The sequence below is a fragment of the Herpailurus yagouaroundi genome, unplaced genomic scaffold (genome assembly GCF_014898765.1).
Source record: "Herpailurus yagouaroundi ecotype Mexico unplaced genomic scaffold, PumYag 100, whole genome shotgun sequence".
Classification (NCBI taxonomy): Eukaryota; Metazoa; Chordata; class Mammalia; order Carnivora; family Felidae; genus Herpailurus; species Herpailurus yagouaroundi.
The window spans coordinates 66616068-66638411 of record NW_024412391.1 but is presented as its reverse complement, the minus strand read 5'-3'; the positions used below and the strand labels follow the sequence as shown (position 1 = coordinate 66638411).

Sequence of the window (22344 nt, the reverse complement as noted above, 5' to 3'; positions counted from 1 at the left end):
AGTCAATTCAGTGGACGTCCCAGGCACACAAGAAATGAAGTCCAGTGAGAAAACATCTACTTGGTCGTTGACTTTAGGTCCTCTGCCTTTATTCATCCTTCTTTATGATCCCCCTTTCTAGTTCCTCTCTGACTTGACATTAATCATAAACCTGCTTAGTGAGTGGAGAGAAGTTGTTTAAGCTGGCTCTGATATCACACATTGTTCATTTACCTGAGTGATTTTACTTCCTTTTAAAATGGATGTGTAATGTAAGGATGCTAATGTAAGAAAGATCAGTGAGGCAGAACAAATGTGTCATTGGAATTAAGTCATTTGCTTCAGGAAGCAAGGGCAGACACAGGTGAGTCATATAAATTAAAGCCATAGTTCACACCAAAAGGATGGTCAAAGGGTGGCAAGGAAGGAAGAATAGATCGCTGTCATCAGAATCTACTTCGGGGTGGAGCTCTTATCTCTTCACTTTTGCATCTTAGTGCTTGGCACCTTGCCAGACCTGTAATGGCAGTTGGGTATATGTTTTTTGAAGCAAAGATGGAGTAACTGTTAAATGAGATGTTGAGAGTAAGATCTAGGAAAAGAGGGAAACTAGCGATTACATTACAAACACTAAGGATACATAGAAAGCCAGGAGGAATAGAAGGCAAACAATGATTTAAAAAACCAATGAAAACAAACCCATTTAACATTAATTACATCTTATTAAAGAAGAAACTCAGTGGACTGATAATACTTATTCTGTATTAATTTTCCTATACAAGCAAATATTAAATATGAAAATCACACTTATGTTTTTAACCTTAAAAATATAGGACTTTTTATATCTGGACCAACTGATTTGAAGTTTGTATTGGGCAGACTCTAGACTATTCTGGTAGCTGATCAGATGCCAGTTTTTACTAATTAGAAAAAAATCATTGAACTTTCTTGTTGAATATTTCACTGCCCAAGGTAGTATTAACTTTTAGTATTATAAGTAAGTTAATGGATTTACTGTGTATATGTGAGAATCTGTGTGCATTAATTAAAGACTATCATGTAAATGTTCTTGAATTGAAGAGCTAATTGATTGAAAGTGGAAAATATTCAAATAGGAACATGCTGAGAAATGTTTCATTGGGAAAATTAAAGGTAGGAATGTGCCGAGAAATGTCTCATTGAGATAATTAGTTAAAGGTTTGTGAACAAACTATGAATACCTTTTGGGTATGAATGATAAGGGGTTAAATAATCATTTAAGACTTGTGTGGTATGTCTTATTTCTATGCAGACCTTGAGCAGATAAGTTGCTATTTCAACTATGAGGATACATGGTTATGTGGGATATATAATCTCATGTGGCCAGAATAATTTGTCCCAAATAAAACTGCTGTTTCCTTGTTCATGACTTCTTGTTGCTTACAGGATAACACCTAAAACTCAAGCCGGCACACAAGACCCTTCACGATTGTCCGTTGTCTGCTTTCAGTCTTATCCCAAGCCTCATCCTTCACCCATCCTACTTCCTTCTCCCCTTCTCTCAGATTTCCTGTAGGGAACTACCCATAGTTCTATAAATATGTTAAAATATTTCCTACCTCATTTGTTGTGCCCATGCTGCTCTTTCTGTCTAACCATCCCCCAGCCAACATTATGAGGCTCTAAACATATAACTTGGGAAATATTTAGTGGCTCCTTTTGGCATTATACCATATATATTAAATAATAAACAATTGAAATATATATTCTCTATCCTCATAAGCAGTGAGTAAGAGTATAGAAATGATTATTCATGTATTCATCCAACAAATATTTATTGAGCACCTATTTGCCAGGTACTGTGTTTGGCCCTAGAGATTTAAGAGTAAGCAAGGCAGAGAACTCCCTGCCACCATGAAACATTTATTTACTTTAGACGACAGGAAGATAATAAGCAGAAGTAAAGTGGTCAGGAAGAGGTTTAAGGAATGTGAAGCAAAGCAAGGGAAGGGGAAAAAGACACATGAGGAGAAGTGTTAATGAAGTGGACAGGGAAAGCATTTTTGAGGGTGACGTTTGAGTGTGGATCTGAAAGAAGGAAGGGAGCGAACTGGGAGAATATCTGGAACAAGAGAGTGCAGTGGCTTTGAGATATAGAGGGGCTTCATGCTCTTAAGAAACAAGAACAAGCTTTGGGTGGCTGGAGTACAGAGAACAAGGGGACTGGTGAGAAGGTCAGAAAAGCAGCACCTTGCCAGTCACGGTTCAGGGGTAGCATTTTATTCTAAATTAGAAACACTTAGGTTTTGAGAGGGACAGTAATACTTTCTAAAACCCTGGTTGTCTGTCTAGACTAGGGCAGGGGGAAGAATACCAGAATAGCAGCATAAACACAAGTTACGAGGCTGCTGTGATCATCCAGAGATACTTGGTGGCTTAGACTGGGATGGAAGTAGTGGTGGTGCTGAGAAGTTGTCACATTTAAAATACATTCTGAAAATAGCACCAAGAGAACTAGCTGTTGGATTGGGTGTAGGATATCAAAGAGAGCAAAGTGTTGCAGATTTGTGACTAGAGAAATCAAGTTGTATTAATGGTAGGGCTGTTTACTGAGATGTAGACTATTGGGGTTGGAAGGGAATGAGATCACGAATTTGGTTTTGGACCTGGTAAGTGTGAGATTCATATTAGATATCCAAAAGGAATTGTCATATAAACAACTGAATATATGAGCCTGGGACAAGGGAGAGGTATGCCTAGAGAGATAATTTGGGGAACTTTTAGTGTATCGATGACATTTAAACCATGACATTTAAGATCCCCTAAGGAGGGAGTAGAGACAGAGATGAAAAGAGATCCAAATCCCAGTCTTGGGATACCTTCATCTTTAGAAGCTGGGAAGAAAAGGAACCTCCAGCAAAGGAGATGTAGAAGCAGAGCCAATGAAGCAGGAAGAAAGTTAGACATGGAGCCCAAGTGAAGAGAGTTTCAGGAAGGAGGAGGTGATCAGTTATGTCAGTTGCTGCTTAAGAGGTTCAGGTGAGGTCTGCTGACCGTTGTTGGAGTGGAGAGGACAGAAGCCTGGTTAAATTTAACAATGAAAGTCAGTTTTTGCTTTTGGTGCCTCAGAAAATCATTGCCATGTCTGATGGGGGGGCTTTCGTTTTCCAATATAAACATATGTCAAATCATGATGTTGCAAACCTAGAACTACTACAATGTTATATGTCAGTTATACTCAGGTTTTGTTTTTGTTTTTGTTTTTTTTAGCAGAATAATGAAAGCAAGGGATGTAGCTGAGCTAATTGGGGTTAACTATTTTTGAGGATTTCTGGCTAATGGGGAACAGAGTAATGAAGCTTATAGCTAGGGGGTGCTGCAGGGTCAAGACAGATTTAAGGTAGATGGTAACTTTGTGAATATGGTAGTTTCATTCCTCTCCCCTCTTTTTGTGAAACAAGAAGACATACTTTAGCTGAAGCAGTTCTTAGCTCTAATATCTATAGTCCCTATAAACATGAGAAAATTTTCATTGAAAAAAGATAGGGCTTATTACATTCTCTATGGTATTAAAATCTTTTTTTAAGGTATCAGATTTTGGTACAGTTACAATGACTTTTTTCTTTTAACTTTTCAGGTGTTAGATGGTGTCTTTGAACTGATATAAAGCTGAACTTCCCTGTGTGAGACCTTTCTATAAACCTACAAGTAATTTCAGAGTAAAAATTTTAAAGAGGACCTGTATGTCTGAAGCAAAATTGATGGCAGTTACAGGATTCCAATTCTTTTAGAATATCTAAATGGAGTTGAAAGAATCAAACATGTTCCCTAAAAAGTAGTGTTGGATAGACATGCCGAGTGTTAAAAAAAAAAAGTTCTTATATAATACTTGAAGAAAATTAGCTACTACATGGCTACTTGATGCTTGTTCTGATAGGTAAGGTTAGTTTTAGTTAAAATTAATTGTCCTTGCAGTTATATGCTTACCTTATATTTTCAGTGTGTGGGGGGTATATCTTGGAGAAGGATTCATCTTCAGAGTCCTCTGGTGGTGGTATTTTCACTTGTGCTTATATCTAGCACTAATTACTTTTTGTTACTGTTTATATTTTTGATTTAATTTCATGCTAATTGCAATGATAGCACAGTAATGAAGTTTGCCTATAAATTATCTTACCTACTATTAAGATGAATCTTCTTTGTTCTATTACTTTATGCTACTTGCACATAGAAGTAAAATACTTTGATAAATGAGAGAAAGAGAAGGAAGGTGGTGAGTTCTTCTGACTGAGGTTTAGCACATGTGGGTAGACTCTGCTTCTAGATATCATCATAGATTTTAATTTTAATAAGAGAGCAAATTATTTGTGTATGTTTTGAAAGCTGATGCCTCAGAATTTTATTCCTTCTTTGATCAGATAGAACATTTTGTTTAGTGCAGTCTCAGAATACAGAGTCTTGCTTCCTGATTGGCATCAATTATCTAAAAACACCCCCAATTCTTTTGGAAATGTGTGCCTGCCAATTTAGAGCTGTTTATTTGAAAAGTTGCTTGGTTGCTCCTTGCAAAATTGATTCTTGATGAGTTTTTGTTTTCTAATTTTCTCTTGTCCAGAGTTTCCGGTGGCAGCCAGGTATGAATACATTATGTGGCTGATTTTCCTGTTGGAAAATGTAAAGTTTACCTCTTCTAGCATTTGATATTCACTAAATTTCCCTTGCGTGTCCTGATGGTGGTAAAATCTCTTGCTATCATTCTAATCTGTTCGTTAAACCTTGTCTTTGAAGTTTCATTATTTAACCATGGGTTGTCAGTTTTAGGTTGACTCTTAAGCTGCAGCTTTGTAGTTATAATGGAGAAACATGATAGAAAAGGAAGAAAGTCTGGAGGGGGAGGGGAGTGGGGAATGGGGAGTAAGGAGGAGGAATGAGAGTGAGCTAAGCTTTCTCATTAAAACTCATAGAGAACTATATATAGCTCCTTCTACCTTTAGCCAAAGGAAATATCAAGAAAGGCTGTAGGGTAGTACATATTACTGTTAAAAAAGTAGTTGAATTTAATGGATGGTACAAAAGCACAGTACAATAGCAATTGCAATAGAAATAGAAATATAGATACTGGAGAAGAATCAATAGGAATTGATGAACATAAAGAGTGACTGAGAAAATGAACATGACAGCTCACAGCTGCTACAGTAGGAATTGCCCAGGCTGATCTGAACCAAGAGAACCCAGACCAGTACCAGACCTCATGCAGAAGTATGAGCCCCAGGAGTGTCTGAGGTGCCTAAAGGCTTAGTGTCTGAACTCTCCTCAATGCATTATGCTTATCACTGGGTTATAAAAGCCTGAACTCTCCTCAATGCATTATGCTTATCACTGGGTTATAAAAGCCTTTGTTTTACTGAACGCTGTTCTAAGCAGTTTATATACCATTTAGCCTCACAACAACCCTCTAAGGTATTGAATTATTATTATTATTATTATTATTATTATTATTCCCATAAGTTAGGTATCTTGCTCAAGTTCTGTACCCAGTTGGGGTTCCTTGAAGTCAGGTGGTCTTCCTAAGGCTGTAGTTACTATGTGCCCATAGAAGGAACTGGTTGTGTTGGGGTCCTTCAGGAAGTATGAGTTTTGTTTTATGTGAACTTTTATATGAATTGAAGCTTCTTTGAATGGTTAGAAGAAACAGTGACTATATAGGGAATCAGGTGCTGCCATGGAGGATGGATAAAATCAATTTAATCAGTCTGGCCCTTTGTGTTGTGATCAGTAAACCATCAACTTCCCTAAATAAGAATCAAAACTGGGAAGAAGAATGAGAGCTAAGGATGGTCTCCAAGTTGCCCAAGACTAGCTGCTGTAACAATTCTCAAAACTCAATTTTCTGTAAGGAATATAGAAAAAGAGTTTGGTTGTCTGCCTTGTGGGTGACTAGGAAAAAACACATCTTTGAACCAGATGGGCAGGCAGTGTACTTGGAGTCCCTGGAGTCCATCCAAATAATCTTCCGCCAAAGGGGAGAAAAGAACCATTGTTCATGAGGGTTCAAATCATGGAAATTATTCAGCTCTTCTAGGCTGTACTTCTTTGATATTACAGAGGTTCTTTGTTAAATTATCAAATTACATCCAGACAGAGATAACAATTCTGTGCTGAGAGTGATCATAGCTAGTTTTTAGGTATACGTTTTTCCCCTGGACATCTTACCTATTGAATTCTTTGTGACTTTGGTATTCAGAACTTGGTTACCTAAAGTGAAAATTTGACAGTTTTGCTTTATCTGTGAGGCTTCCCTCATTCTGAGTTCCTGTAGTATTTTCTTTTATGTCTTCGATAGCAATTATTTCTTGTATTATACTTAATGTGTATAAGTGTCTGTGAGAATAGCGATTGTGTCTCATTCATCTTTATACCACCTATAGTGCTTAACACAAAGCTCAATAAATCGTTGGTAAATGAATAGAACATGAAAAAAATCATTTGGTAATGAAATGCAGAAAGCATAGTTTATGTCTTCTTGACACTTTCTTTACATACTCCACAAGTCCCTAGTGTACTTTTGTGACTTTTTCTAAAATTCCCTTGTTGTTACTTGTTTAATTTTTAATAACTCTCTTTCCTTCATGGCCAGAAAGCCTTTAAAGCCTAGGGTTGGTGTAACGAACTGATTTCCTTTCTGTAATTCCAGTGACATTTCTTTGCTACATATTGGTAATGATATTTACCAGCAGTTTATAAATGGTATGTGCAAGGCCAAATCAGTTTAGTATCATTTATGTATTGTGCCTAAAATTAAATACATGCTGTCACGGCAACTTGTATGCCTAGTTAAACCAATTGATCTAAGTATTTAGGCTTTCTACAGGTGCAGATACCTGATTAGTGGGTAATACTCAATATCTTATGGCAGTTATACAACTTCTCCTGTAAATTATAAGAACAAATTTAAAAATTGAATATATGTGATAATTTAGTACAAGTTTATAGAATTATTAGTTTGTGCAATAGGTATGTGAAGTAGCTTTGTAAAAGCAGTTGGCTGCTATTAAACCTGTCCTTTCCTACCATCATATGAGTCATCAACCTTAAATCTCCTTTTCCTGGAGTTTAAAGCAGCATGTCTATTAAGTTTCTTAGCTCTTGCTCCAGCGTTAGTGCTTCACAGTAACTCCCCATCCTTTTGTATTTCCATGTGCACAAGTACTCTTCCTTACGAGCAACTGAAAATCAAGTGGAAGTGGTTGGAGGGAAAAATAGGATTTATGGGGAGGATAGTGTGGCAGGATAGAAGCAAGGGCTGAACAGTCACATTTTAGAAAGGTAGGGCCGCCTGAGTGGCTAAGTCACTTAAGTATCCGACTCTTTATCTCAGCTCAGGTCTTAATCTCAGGGTCATGAGTTCGAGCTCTGCATTGGGCTCTGCACTGGGCATGAAGGGAGGGAGGGGAGGGTGGGTGATGGGTATTGAGGAGGGCACCTGTTGGGATGAGCACTGGGTGTTGTATGGAAACCAATTTGACAATAAATTTCATTAAAAAAATAAAAATAAATAAAAAATAGACAAATAAAAGGAAAAGAAAGAGTCAGGTGGTGGCAGGGACTTCAGTGGTGGGGACCAGGGCTTCCATGTTATCAGTGTTGTCTCTTGCCCTTATTCTCTACTTTTACTACTTGGTGTTTCAGGATTTCAGTCCATTTTCTCTAGGGCTTGAGACACTGACACTGACTAGTAGCTTCTAAGATGTTGCTTTCTCTGCTTTGCCACCATCAGGAGTAGAGTGGTAGTGTCCAATCACTCTGGTTGGAAGAGTCCCAGGGAACAATGGGTTTAGATTGGGTCCCTGGTCTGGTCCTGGATAGGGCACAGCCCGCCCTAGACTGTAGCAGATGGTGTCGGGTTGGGGGGGGGGGCACTCCAGGAACCAGCTTTTTTAAATAATCATTCAAGTAATGCATTCCACAAGGAGTAGCTGAAAGGATTCAAACAGTACTTGAATGCTGCTGTTCTTGGTGTTTTACTGGATCCGAAAAGAATGTAGGAGTCAAAGCATTTCACAGCTGTTAATATCCCTGTCTCTTGTACATTTTTTCCTTGAACCTTATCCTCTGTTACACTAGTGAGATTGGACTAGTTATATGATCATATGACAGTGCTTCCTTAGACAAATGATTACTTTGGTTTGCTTTCAGTTCTTTGAAGGTGATGTGCATGTGGTTTCAAATGGAGAGGGAGGCAAACCGTAAGAGACTGTTAAGTACAGAGAGCAAACTGAGGGTTGATGGGGGTGTGGAGTTGGGGGGTGGGAAAATGGGTGATGGGCATTAAGGAGGGCACTTGTTGGGAGGAGCACTGGATATTGTATGTTAAGTGATGAATCATGGGTATCTACTTCCAAAGCCACTGTACTATACAGTATATAGTATATACACTGTATACATACTATATATACTGTATATATAAAATAGTATATATGTAAAAGTATATACTATATAGTATATATATAGTATATATATATAAAAGTATATACTATACTATATAGTATATATACAGTGTATATACTGTAGGTTACCTAACTTGACAATAAGTTATATGTTTAAAAAATGTTTAAAATAAATAAATAAATTTTAAAGCTGAAAAAGAAAACCACAGAATGATCTAAATTATACCAGCATTAGCTTGAAAAGGCAAATAACAAGACATTGGCCAAAGGCAACTTAATTAAATTACATAGGAGCACATATTTTAATTTCAGTCTTGAGTTTCTTCAGTTGGTTATCTTTTCCTTATCATGCCTATTGCTGAATGTACAGCATTGTTATCCATTCTTTTCTATGGCCCTGCTTCCTATTTTATTTTTTAGGGGTATAGATTGAGACAAAGGAAGAAAATTATTTAATAAATCCTTCTTATTTTGATATTTACAGTATATACTAGATCAGTGGCAAGGAATTTCTAGATTAAAAAATGTCAAAGATGATTTAAAATTATTTCTGTGTGTCTTTTTGGCAAGCTCAGTTAAAAAGTTTTCTTCCTTTGGGATTTTCCTGATTTTCTGTAAGTAGAATTTTAGAAAGCTGGTCTAAAGTTCCTAAAAGCAATAAAGCTGACATAACCCTGAACTAGAAAACTTTTTCTTCCCTTTTCATAGTTAACATAAAAAACTTAAGTCTTTTTTTTTTTTTTTTTTTTAAAGAGAGACTTCGCTCCTTAAGCAGCTTTTTTGATGGTCCTGGATTTGTAGCCTCTTCATACTGGCATCCTGACATCAGGAAGAGAGAAAATCCTCACATCTTTTCTCAATGCTTTTTGCCTTTCTTCTTGCTTCTACCTGAGGATTTTGTGTCTGCCACTGAAATCTTATAATTTAATTCACATTTGTAAGATCATATTAGTGCTACATATCTAGAACTCTCTGATACTGTTCTTCCATTAATATGGTCATAGTAAGATCACTTTTACACCTGAGTATTCTGCTCCTTTTCACATACTTGGGGCATGGTAGCACATCAAAACTCTGATTGATTTTGCAAGGGCGAGAGTAGGAAAAACTACACTAGGCCATGTGAATACCTAAGCATTTTATATGTTACTTGAATAAATAATAAATACATAAGTGTATGTAGGCATGTATATAGAAATTATATTTTTTATATGTGTAGGTATATATAGAAACCATATTGTTTTAATGCAGATGCAAATCTTATGTGCCAAGGATTAAAAGTTTAACTGAGAAGCAAAGACTGAGTTGTAGGCAAGTTGTTATACAGGGTAATTGAGGATATACAACCAGAAAATACAACATACAGGAAGGAGAAAAATTGTTCCTAAGAAGGAGTAGACTGAACCCTTGGTTACAAGCAGAACTATGATCAGACATCAGATTAAAAAAAACCTTTTTTTAATGTTTATTTATTTTTAGAGAGAGAGAGAAAGAGAGAGAGAGAGAGAGAGAGAGAGAGAGAGAGTGTGTGTGTGTGTGTGTGTGCAGGGGATGGGCAGAGAGAGGGAGACAGAATCTGAAGCAGGCTCCAGGCTCTGAGGTGTCGGCACAGAGCCCGACGCGGGGCTCAAATCCCAGAACTGTGAGATCATGACCTGAGCTGAAGTCGAACACTCAACCAACTGAGCCACCCTAGTGCCCCAGACATCAGATTTTTAAAATAGAGGCAAAAATAAGGCTTGCCTTTTTATTATTGTAATCTGTATCTACCTGTTTCTGTTATTAGACTCATGATAGTCAGCCTTCCGTGCTGCTTTTTAACACACATAATCTAAAGTTTCCCTGCTATAGGTCTATCTTTGGGCTTTTAATTTCCGACCTAGATGATGTTCATAACTGAACTTTTTTTCACCTAGATGTATTTTCTGCAGTTCATAGTGACCAGCATAGGATTTATCTCTAGCCAAGAAACAAATATGGAATATCTGTTGTCTACAAAAACCAGTGTCAGCACTCTAGGGAAGGTACAGATGAGGATATGTCCTGTGAGTGAGTGTGTGTGTGTGTGTGTGTGTGTGTGTGTGTGTGTATGTGTTAGGGTTATTTCATTTTTATTTTTGCTCTGGATGTGTGGATTTCGAATGGTCTGCCCTCAATTTTATTTTCCCCATAAGCTCTCATATTTTTAGGGTGCAATTTAACAGGATGCAACATTTTTCAGGAACAGATTTATTGTGTTGTGGTAGAATTACCTGTATTTACAAGTAAAATTAGTTCATTTTTTCCCTCCTCCAGAATCACTTAAAGTTGTGTAAATATTAGGAAGAAATTCCTAAAGTTTCCATGAAATGCCATGAATGATGTATGGATATTTTAGATATTTAGAAAGTCTTTTGTTTTATATATATATTTTTTGAACGTTTATTTATTTTTGGGACAGAGAGAGACAGAGCATGAACGGGGGAGGGGCAGAGAGAGAGGGAGACACAGAATCGAAAACAGGCTCCAGGCTCTGAGTCATCAGCCCAGAGCCCGACGCGGGGCTCGAACTCACGGACTGTGAGATCGTGACCTGGCTGAAGTAGGACGATTAACCGACTGCGCCACCCAGGCGCCCCTTTTATTTTATATTTTTAATGTTTATTTATTTTTGAGACAGACAGAGCCAGAGCAGGGGAGGGGCAGAAAGAGAGAGGGAGACACAGAATCCAAAGCAGGTTCTAGGCTCTGAGCTGTCAGCACAGAGTCCGATGTGGGGGTCGAACTCATGAACTGCGAGATCGTGACCTGAGCCGGTCAGTCACTTAACCGACTGAGCCACCCAGGTACCCCTAAAAAGTATTTTAAATAAATAACATTTCTTTGAATATATGGAAGTCTAAGCAATGTCTGGCATTAGTAGAGAAGAATGAAGTCATGAAATATTCAGAGTTTATTACAAAAATAAGGTTTGAGTTTACTAAAAACCTCATGAACATTTAAAAATCAATCATAACATGAACTTCCACTGTAAAAATTTACAATAGAAAGAAATTGCTAGGGTTACATGGAACTATAATAATTTGAAATTCAACCTCTTTTTTGGGAAATCTCTGTCTTTTCTCAATCACTTTTCATAATAAATTATTTTCTCTTCCTTTAGACTTAAAATTTAATTGAAATTAATTCATAAGGTAAACTTATTTTATTAGATTTATATGCATAAAGTAGACTTTTCTCTTTCCCCTTTCCTAATATTTAAAAAGTTTCCTTATTTAATGTTTCTTTTTCCTTTTTTGGTTAAAAATAAGGCTTTTTTAAAATCCCTTTCTTCAGTTACTTCTTTTGTCCATGTTCTTTTTTTGGGTTGGGAGACAATCTGTCTTTAAGACTATACTTATGTGAAGGTCAGGCATCTGACAGCCTGTCCTATCTGAGATGGCTCCAGGTAGGTTGATACGGAAACAAGAGCTTCTACCCAGGTGAGATGTACCACAGAGCCTATTGTGTACAGCCTGCGGTTGGTGGGTGACTGGACTAGTACTTTTCAACTCAGGAGAAAATTCCTAGTCCTGCTTTTTAGCTGCCTATTGATTAAAACCTCTATTCATAGTGTTCTGGTAAGCCTGTTTAACTAGTTGCCCAAGTGTAGGGATAGTTGAGGAACTGTGGCAAAACTGAGAAGAGTGTGGTGGTGTTAGCAAGAGGTGGCGCATTCAGAACCTTAAGAAGGAGAACCTGATGGCAAAGAGGGAGTGAACCATAAAAATGAAGCAGAGGAATGCACAGATGTCAGGTCTTGAGAGTAAGAGCCAAGGTCCCTGTAGACTCTCTGTTAAACCCTGATGGCTGTCAGTAATGTTCATAATTGACCCAATCATCAGTTGAAGATTGGACTGGGTTTGTTATATTTCATTTGAAAAGTCAGGGAAGTGCAAAACATTTTTTAATTTTAAAAAATCACATATAAAGGCAGATAGTTCGAGGGATCAATTTTTGTTTTCCTGCAGAAATGACCTAAACAAATAGAGGTCAGATTCTAGCTTTCCGCCCCCCCCCCATCAGTTTTTGTTTTTATTTTTTCCTGTATATCCACTGGCATGATGTTTTCACGAAAGACTTTTGTAGATAGACCCTTTATTTTAACCTCTATTACTGTTCTTCCACAGTGTGGTTTCACATACATTTCAATGTCCTATAATAAAGATATTCTTAATAGTAGTGGATTGTGAATCCTGTATGACATGAACATAATGATTAATTACCTGCAGCTTTGCCTTCTAGCCTCTATTTTCACTTCTGCTGTATGGCCAAACTTGTAGAGCAATATACATATGTGAAACTGTATTTTACCCACAAATTCCTCCCATACATTCCTCAAGGCCCCCCATCCGTTTCCACTCTACGAGAGCTCACAGAATTTGTCTGAACCACTGTCATCAGCAGCAGCTCTTCCTAATATTTATTCAACAGGTACTGAGTGCTCTCCTAGGGGCTAGGGAGGTGCAGAGAAGAAATGAGTACAAGTCCATGCTCTGGAGCCATTTATATGCTAGTGGGGGCAGAAGACAAATAAATAAATGAGACAGTGGAACAAAAACAGTGCAAGGTGATGGTGAGGGAGGAGCAATGACAGAAGGGGGAAGCCAGGGAAGGCCTCTGAGGAGATTACTGAAAACCAACTGAGTAATGAGAGGGAGTCGGCCAGGATTATCTGAGGAAGAACATTCTAGGTAGTGAGAGCAGCACAGATTCCTGAGGAATCACCTTCAAGGAAAAGAAAAAATTATCCATTGTGGCTGAAACATAGAGTGGTGAGCGCTGAGGGTACCCTGCCCAGATCTGCTTGGTCAGTGGGTACCCAGGTGAAACAGAAGCCCTTCCTGTCCAGGCCTCAGTCAGTGATGACCAGTCCAGAGTCACACAAGGCCAGCCGTCTTGCTTCAGGTGGGACTAACGTTGGCTGTGGTTGTTTCCTCTGACACCACATTTCCTTGCTTTCTCCCATCCTGCCTGTCCGACTCCTCACTCCTTTTCTCTGAGCTTGTCTTCAGTAAATTAGGTGAATAATAATCCTGGCTCATTTCTATTTCTAGGAGACCCTAACCAAAGACACATAACTGAACTTTTGACCATTTTTTTCTTGGCTCCATACCCTTATGTAGTTGCCCACTACACATGTCCACTTGGATGTTCCAAAGGTACCTAAAACTCAACATGTAAAAATTGAAATCATGATAATTTTCCCTCCTCCTCAAGCTTTTGTTCTTCCTGTATCCATTTCTTTAGTTTATGTTTCCACCTTTTACCTAATTGTACTAAGAATTCAGGGCCATGCTGGATATTCCTTTTCCATTAGACCTCCTGTCCAGTCATGCAACAAGTAATGCATAGTAAATGTCTCTCACCTCCTTTGTCTTTCCACCTCCATTTATTTTATTTTATTTTTATTTTTTTTTAATTTTTTTTTTCAACGTTTATTTATTTTTGGGACAGAGAGAGACAGAGCATGAACAGGGGAGGGGCAGAGAGAGGGAGACATAGAATCGGAAACAGGCTCCAGGCTCTGAGCCATCAGCCCAGAGCCTGACGCGGGGCTCGAACTCACGGACCGCGAGATCGTGACCTGGCTGAAGCCGGACGCTTAACCGACTGCGCCACCCAGGCGCCCCTCCACCTCCATTTTTATTGCTTTGGTTCAGGACCTTGACTGAACTATTGTCTTAGTCTTCTGAGTAGCCTCCCCCGTACCCCTCTAGACCGTTCAATACTATTACCCTGTTGTAAAATGAAAAATCCCATCTAGCTGCTATTCTGTTTATAGTCCTTTAGCGCCTTCCTGTTGGATTAAATGGCAACTTCCTGTAAGATAAGATCCCTAACTTCTCAGCATGGCATACAGGTCTGTCATGCTGTGGTATTGCTCCATCTTTCCCTCAGCCTTCACAGCTGCCATCACTCTACTTACTGCTTGGTGGTTTCCTTGGACAGCTTCCAGTTTCAGGACCTGATCCTTTTGTCCTGTCCTGCTGTTCCTTAGTGCCTGGACAGTGCCTAGAAGACTGAGCTTCATGCTGCCTCCTCAGTGAAGTCTTCTCTGAGCCACCCTTATTTGTACCCAGCTAAGTCCTCTCAAAACACACATTTCAGTATATTATAATCACTTGTTTTATTTTTAACCATTCACTGGGTTCCTTGAATGCAGAGAAAACATGGCTGTTCACATTGCTGTGTGTATCAGCATATGTTTATTGAGTGAATACATGAAAAAATAAAGGAGAAACTTTATTGTGTTAAGTTTGTTCGTTCTTATACAGGATAGCTTCACGAACATGAACATTATACATGCCCTTAGCTGCCAACTCTATAGGAAAAAAGCTATAGGCACTGCTTAGACCAAGTGACTGAAGATAACACTTCTAATATGGATATTTTTCAGGGAGTGATGGGGGAAGGGGATAGATTATCTAAGCCCTAAAATATGGAGTTGGTAAATTTATTAATTATTTTAAATATTTATTTAGTATTTTCTAGATGGCTAGCATTGTGTTATATGCCGTTGGGCAATAAAAAAAGGAGCAGTTGATAGAGTTTGTTCCTCAAGGACCTTAAAATGGGGGGAAATGTGAACAAGAGTTTTGAGAAACCATATCATTAGCTCTTAAATGATTTAAAGAAGAAGTGCTGTTGGTTCTGAAGAAGGAGAGTCTTTGTGGGCTGGAGGGTAGAGCAATCATAAACAAAACCTCAGATTCTTGAAATGTTTATTGGAATGAAGTCCCTTCTGCAGAAATGATGCTCATGTAACTCAGTGGTTTTCAGATAGCAAGGAGGTAGCTTTCTCTCTTGGCTTTGTTGAAAAATGAGGTTCATAATAGTTGTGTTTGAAGAACTTTTTGTGAGATTTTTGAATGAGCTTTTGTGTTGCAGAAAAAAAGTGAAGTTCAGTATGTTCACAGTGTTATTAAAAATGATGAAGATGAAGATGGTTTGTAAATGGGGGGTGGGAAATGATTTCTTTAAATCAATTAGGGTGTGAGAGGAAAACGCTTTTCCCCGAGATCTCTGATTGTAAGTGCACCCAGTCTTGTGGACTGTGAGAATATCGTCTACTCACCATTGACACAGCAGTTTCCTCCTCTGTACTTTAATCTCTTAATTAAGTAAATATCTGTGAGGTCAGATTTCACACTTGACTTTTAAAATTTCTTGCCTAAAGTATATCTCAGTTGTATCTTTGTGTCTTACCTAATTTATACCCTTTTGTAATTCTATTTTCTGAGGCTAGGAAGTTCGTTCAACAAAGACGGATTGTAGATCAACCTCAATCCTGTAGGGGTCGCTATAAGAGTAGCATTCTGGCATTCTTCCTTGCCACCCAGCACCCAGCACTGTGTGGTATGACTTGACACAATTAACCTAAGGATTGTGAGATCTGGTTTGTGTTGGCATTTTACTTTTGAGAGTGGTATAAGCTCTAACCCTTCTAACCAAGAATTCTGTAGGCACATAACTATGTATTTTATCACTTTGGGTTTGTAAGTGCTACACCTGTGCATTTTAAACCTCATTTATTTGGTGCATGGTTATTTTAGATTTTTCATTATGCCCCATTTGCATATGACAAATATATACACATAGACACATTAAACTCTTTTAGTGGCTTTTTCAGTACGAATGATGGTAGCCTTCATTGGCCTTCTATAGGACCTCAGATTATTGTTTAATAGGATTGTCACTCAAGATACTTACTGGCTTCCTCCAATGCTTTTAAAAAATTGAATTGAGTATGATGAGGTACATCCCCTTGATTAAATGTTTTTCCTCCTATGCAATCACCGTTAGCTGTTTGGCTCCCATTCTGTATTTGTTTGAAGCATCCCTGCATTGCAAATCAATATCTTTCTGAAGAGACAGTGTGTTGTGAATTGCCTGGACAGCATATGCACGGTTACTTTGGCTGCAATGCTGCTGCAGAGCCTGGTTACTCTGCCTTCCTGGGAACTCCACAGGCAAGTCCATCGTGTTTGGAGAAAAAAAAAACACAACTAGGTTTTTTGGGAAAAATGAACTGTTAAAGCTATTGATACTGAAATGTTAGCATGTCCTTTGTATTCTTCTTAACTATTTTTGGTCTTATTCCACTGAGATTAGCTTCTCTTAGGTGATTTCTGTTTTGTGTGTGTGTGTGTGTGTGTGTGTGTGTGGTTTTTTTCTTCTCTTTTTTCTTTCTTTTTTTTTTTTTTGCTTTTGCTTCCCCCTTTCTTGGTTGTAGTACGGCCGTACCATTTCAGCTTGCTAGTGCAGAAAGATGTGAATTCAGTTGCTGTGTGAGCCTGGCCTGGTGCAAACACATTGCTAGAGACATGTTAAAGAGTTCCAGGTGAATCCAGCCTGAGAGAGACAACAGCAGAACGGTAAGACGGAGCATGCTTAAAATTAGAGCAGGGGTTTTAATTTGGAGCATCTCGGCGAGTCTGAATCCTGACTCACTCATTTACAACTTGAAAAGGATTCATTTTATGCATGTCATTTTACTCACCCCCTTCTATTTAACTGCCAGAAACATCACAGATTGATCAAGGGGGTATTTAAATTAGGGATCTGACAGGAGGTTACTCATGGAGAGTCTCTTGAGGCTCCCAAGGCTACTGCTTGTAGTTTGTAAACACCGGTAGCAGTGATAAGATGAGGGAAAGGTTTAGCGTCTGTGCTTCTTTGCCATAGCTGAGTGTTATTTCTTCTGAAACTCGTCTTATTTATTACAGCTTAAAGAGATCTTACAGATTGTTTTGCCTGGCTTTGCTTGGCTGAATGCCCTCTGATTCAAGCCAGTGAAGGACGGGAGACCACTTCTTTCATTTGGGTAAACTGATGTCCATGAATTTGTTGGATAGGATCTGAGTGGAATAAGCATCTCTAATATATTAGGGATAGGGGGTTTCCTCCTTGCTCATTCCACCCCCTTGCCTTCTGGAGCACAGAAATGTACCTGCTTTAAGTCTCTGCTGCCTGGCAGAGGTCAGTGTGCTGGTATTTTGCATCATTACACCTGTAGTGGTTATGCTTTCATGTACGGAAGCGATAATCCTTCATACAGTTCTGCTTGAAGTGCTGGCTTTAATAGTAGACCGCTGGCATTTTGGATGCTAATGCAGAACTCCTGCATGCATGAAGGACTAGGACAGCAGGCAGGCGACTCCAAAATGATGCTTACCTGCTTATGATGAAGATAACAGTTGAGAGACAGAAATGTAAACCTTGATATCTACAGGGGTTGAATTTCTATTTCCTTTGTTAATTAGCACACAGTATTGGGGGTGGGGGACAGTTGAAGTTGAAGAACATGTTTTTATAATATTGTTCAATGTGAGACTACTACCTAACAGGGTTCTGGTGAATTTATTAGGATCCATATCCTATATAGATGCTGAATGCTAAGGGGGTCAGCATTTGATTTTTTTGCTTTAAAAATATTCCACTTATGTATACTTTAACTCAGCAAATCATATAAAATGTAAATGATGTAGATAGTGAATATCAGTTTGAGAAAATCATCAGTAACTTGCTGTAGCATGCTGGCCATAAGCCAGTTGTATATAATTTTGTGACATTAGTATTTTTAAGAAAGAACACCTGATTACTTGATAGACAAGTGAGAGAATTTTTTTTTTTGGTAGGGGGCGGGCAACTAGGAGCCTTAAACATCCTTCTACGTTTACTCAACTATTGATTGTAAAGGTGGGGCATTGCTTTCTGGAAGTGAATGTTTGGATTTCTTCCAAAGATAATTTAAGTTTTCTTGTATTTTAACTATTACTTTCTAAAAAGTCAATGTGGACTATAAGCTGTTCTTTTCCATACTTCAGTTGTTCTTTTCCTAAAAAAACTTTTTTTCTGTTCAGATGATGTGCTCTGTGTTTGTTGTTATTGTTGTTTTTCTGAGAGTGATATGTTCTAGCTGTTTATATTTTTACCTTCACTTTGTATAAGCCATGAGGTTTGTTTTTTCACTCACCCTATTACAGAAGAAATTGTATATTTTCAAAAAGTAAGTAATTTTTAAAAAGGGGAAGGGAGGGCTGTTAAATAACATTGATTTTACAATCATGTACTTTTTAATTCTTCATTCTGCAAACATTTATTAGCCATCTACTATGTATAAAACATTGTAAGACCTGCTGTGAGGAAGTACCAATGAAGTGATACTCTCCCTTCCCTGAGGGAGCTTAGATAGAGTGGCATTAGTATTTTTCTCTGGAATATGCTTTTTATTCTTTCTCATGAATAAGTAAATTTGATGCTTTTTAAATATTATATTTTCTCTTTAGGAGACTCCTTCTATTTTCTTTTAATCACTTATTTATTAAACAAACATTTATGGAGAGTCTACTGTGTAACAGTATAGCTACTCTGGCACAGTGAATAAAAAATATCTAGTGCCTGTCCTCATGGAACTTACCATGTACTCCTTCTAAAAATATTTCAAGGAGAAATTTTAGAGCAGGTTTTTTTTTTTCATTTTTGATTGTGGTATAAAATGTGCATAACACAAAACTTATCTTTTTAACCATTTTCAAGTGTACAATTCATTGGCAATAAGTACTTTCACAATGTTTTCCTACCATCACTGCTATCTATTTCCAGAACTTTTTCTATCATCCATACAGAAAAACTCTGTACCCATTAAATAGTAACTCCCTATTTTCTCTCCCTCCATCCCTGGTAATCTTTTGCCTATTTTCTGTGTCTATGAATTTGCCTATTCTACGTACCTCATCAAGTGGAATCATATAGTACTTATCCTTTTGTGTTTGGTTGATTTCACTTAGCATACTTTCAGGGTTTGTCTGTGTTGTAGCCTGTGCCAGAATTTCATTACTTTTTAATATATGCTTTTTTACATGGGAAACACCAGAATTCCCTACCCCTGATATGATTTCACTACAGCAAGTTTCCATTTGGGCACCATAGTAGGTACTTTAGATATACTAAAACTAAAAGCCTATGGGGAGGAGCAAGGAATGAAGAATAGAAATGCACTGAGGGTATGATCTATGTAATACTGAGGGTATTACATTTGGATTCTTTACTTGGCCTGGTAATTGAGCATGGTAATTGGGCTACTTAGATTTTCATGTCAGTTCTTTGGTGATAGAGAACAACAGACAGCTGATATATTCAATGGAAGGCTGGACTGTGGCTTTTGCCATTATTAACATTCAGATTTCACCCACTCTGCTTCATTTCCCTTATTCTATCTGATCATGTTGAGGTCCTCTTATAGAATTGGAAGACTCTTAGAATTGGAAGGTTCTTCAGCAAGTGTGTTGTCTAATTGGCTCATCACCAGTCATTCAACCAATGGGAAAGTGAGACTTTACTCAGTTTCCTGATACCTACTGCAAGCCTTCTTTCAGTGGACACTCCATCTAAAAACATGTGTCTTCTGAGTTGGGCAGAGAGGGATAGGAGAGAGTGTAAACTTTGTGCCATATTAAGCACTTTTCCATTGGATAGGGTAAACCTGGTTTTATCAATGTAGCATTCTCTTTCTTGGATTTCTCCCTGATACTGCTTATCTTAAATCCAGATGGGTTGTTTTTGTTTGTTTGTTTGTTTGTTTGTTGGATAAAGAATCCTTTTTAGAAAACAAGTTAAGGCTCCCAGAGCTATCCATTTATCTGCCATCAACTGATTTGATGATTCATAAATTAGATCAGTTAGCGGTTTATGTCCATGCCTTTAACATACTATTCAGGAAACACAAACGTATATGGGAGAGGAAGATTCAATATGGCAATGTCTAATGCCTAAGTTATTCCATCTTTCCCATCAGCCTGTCCTTTTTAATGATCTTAATGCTTTCACCCCCTAACTACCTTGCTGTTCAGCCTTGACTTTTGATGTGAGGCTGATTCAGAATCAGTGTAGTTAAAGGCATGTTAAGTTTGGGTGGTGGTGGTAGAAATAGTGAGATATGAGGGGAGAATGGGTCAGAAAGCCTTAAACCACAGAGCACCTATTCTGCTCAGCTTTAAAAGTACATTCTTGGGGCGCCTGGGTGGCGCAGTCGGTTAAGCGTCCGACTTCAGCCAGGTCACGATCTCGCGGTCCGGGAGTTCGAGCCCCGCGTCGGGCTCTGGGCTGATGGCTCAGAGCCTGGAGCCTGTTTCCGATTCTGTGTCTCCCTCTCTCTCTGCCCCTGCCCCGTTCATGCTCTGTCTCTGTCTGTCCCAGAAATGAATAAACGTTGAAAAAAAATTAAAAAAAAAAAAAAAAAGTACATTCTTTTGCACCAGGAAAAGGGAGAAAGAGAAAAGTGTTACAGACCAGGTCTGTTCTTTGCTTATTTCTCTCAAAATGTAAATCCCTGGGAACATGTAAGGAAGACAACCCAGTGGTCAAGAGGTTGGGCTTTGTAGTCAGAGTCTTGGAATAAATCTCATTTCCAGTGCTTACTCTCTTCATGGTATTGGACATGCTACTTAATTCTTGTGTGCCTCAATGTACTCATCTGTAAAATTGGAATAGTAATCATACCTCATGGGTTGGTTGTAGAGATTTAGGAACTACTTATAAAGCATCTTTCTTAGTAGCTGTCATATAATAAGAGCTCAATAATAACCCTCATCATTATCATTGTCATCTAGAAATCCTTAATTGCCATCTCTCTTTTCAATCAACTTGCATTTATCTTGCCCAAGATCCTTTTCCAGTTCGTTTGATTATTGAGCATATTTGGCAATTCTTAGTGTTCTTATGTTTGAGTGGATAAAAAGAAGATTTATCCATTGATCATCTGGTAGGTTTTTTAGAAAGGTATATGTTCCATAAACTTCCTCTTCCACCTAACTGAGATAAGTTTGCCCCCGTGGCTTACTCCTCAGCTAAATGAGGTCTAGCTAGAATACAAAGAGGACAGTGGCATGTTTCTGGAAGCATTAGTGCTTATTTTTAGGTGGCAGCCAAGCAGCAGGATATGTGTATCCAACTGGTCTGTTCTATTCACCTTCACTCTCTCCATTCGGAGTCACTATTGACTTTTGTCAGTCATAGGAAAGATTTACAGAACCGGTTGTCATGAAATCAGTTAGGACTTTATTATTAATGGATTGCTGTCAGATTTATTATTGCTGAAATTTTAGCTCTTTACAATAGATGGACCACTTGTTAAAGCTGCATTGAAAGATACTTCCATTTTCTCCCCAAAGGTTCATTGTTCCCTGTGTTTCTCTTCATAAGCTCTGTGTGGTTAGTGACCCATATATGATTCTCTGAAAATCTGAGGCGCTTCAAAAGTCAATCCTATATTGAGTGATGCCCTATATTTTTCTGAATTCTTTGGTCAGGTTTGCATCGCAATTTATTTTATTAGAATAAAAACATTAAACTTTTAAACTTTATAACATCACTCTTGACATGAGTCACTAAATTATTATTAAAGTATTAATAATCTAAATTTTATTAAAAAGATGGGTATCGTAGGTGAGGATATAGAAGTTGTACTTATTTATATAGCCATCTGTTTTAGAGTAAAAAGATAGTACACAATTTTATTTTTCCTTCAGGGAAGGAATTTAAAAATATTTATAATCTTTATTTTTAAATGCTGTTCATATGGTTACCAGGGGAAAGAAATTCAGGCCCTAATGGATCAGTCAGCACCTCCAGTAGTGTGTTTTTTTCAGTTTCCATTTTTAATGTTATTATGCCTTGTGGATGCTTTATCTTACATGAGGGACAGAATAGCGAGCTACAGATATTTGAAAGGTATACGTATAAAGGAAGAACCAGCCTGGCTTAGTACAAAGACGCTATGGATGGTGCAATGAAACTCAGAAGAGAAACAAAACAGAATTCAGAAAATACCTGAGACTATCATGTGCACAATGAGACAAATGACAGTTTCTCTGGTCCTCATGATATGAAACAAACAAACAAATCCAAAAAACCCTCA

The 22344-nt window shown here is 38.0% G+C and overlaps 1 protein-coding gene across 9 annotated transcripts in view; it reads left to right on the top strand.

Moving 5' to 3' along the window:
* Positions 1-22344, top strand: part of CDK14 (cyclin dependent kinase 14) — a 633016-nt gene that overhangs the window by 123290 nt on the left and 487382 nt on the right. For 4 of the 9 annotated variants that reach the window (XM_040471560.1, XM_040471558.1, XM_040471561.1 and 1 more), the window contains exon 1: positions 16313-16396. The exons of 2 other annotated variants lie outside the window; for them this stretch is intronic. In XM_040471560.1, coding sequence (XP_040327494.1) covers positions 16328-16396 — 69 coding nt within the window. In that variant the 5' untranslated portion in view covers positions 16313-16327. Of the gene's footprint in view, positions 1-16312; positions 16397-16675; positions 16802-17152; positions 17251-21304; positions 21309-21905; positions 21912-22344 lie in introns of those variants that run through there. 3 more of the 9 variants (XM_040471567.1, XM_040471566.1, XM_040471564.1) reach the window with 3 other exon arrangements.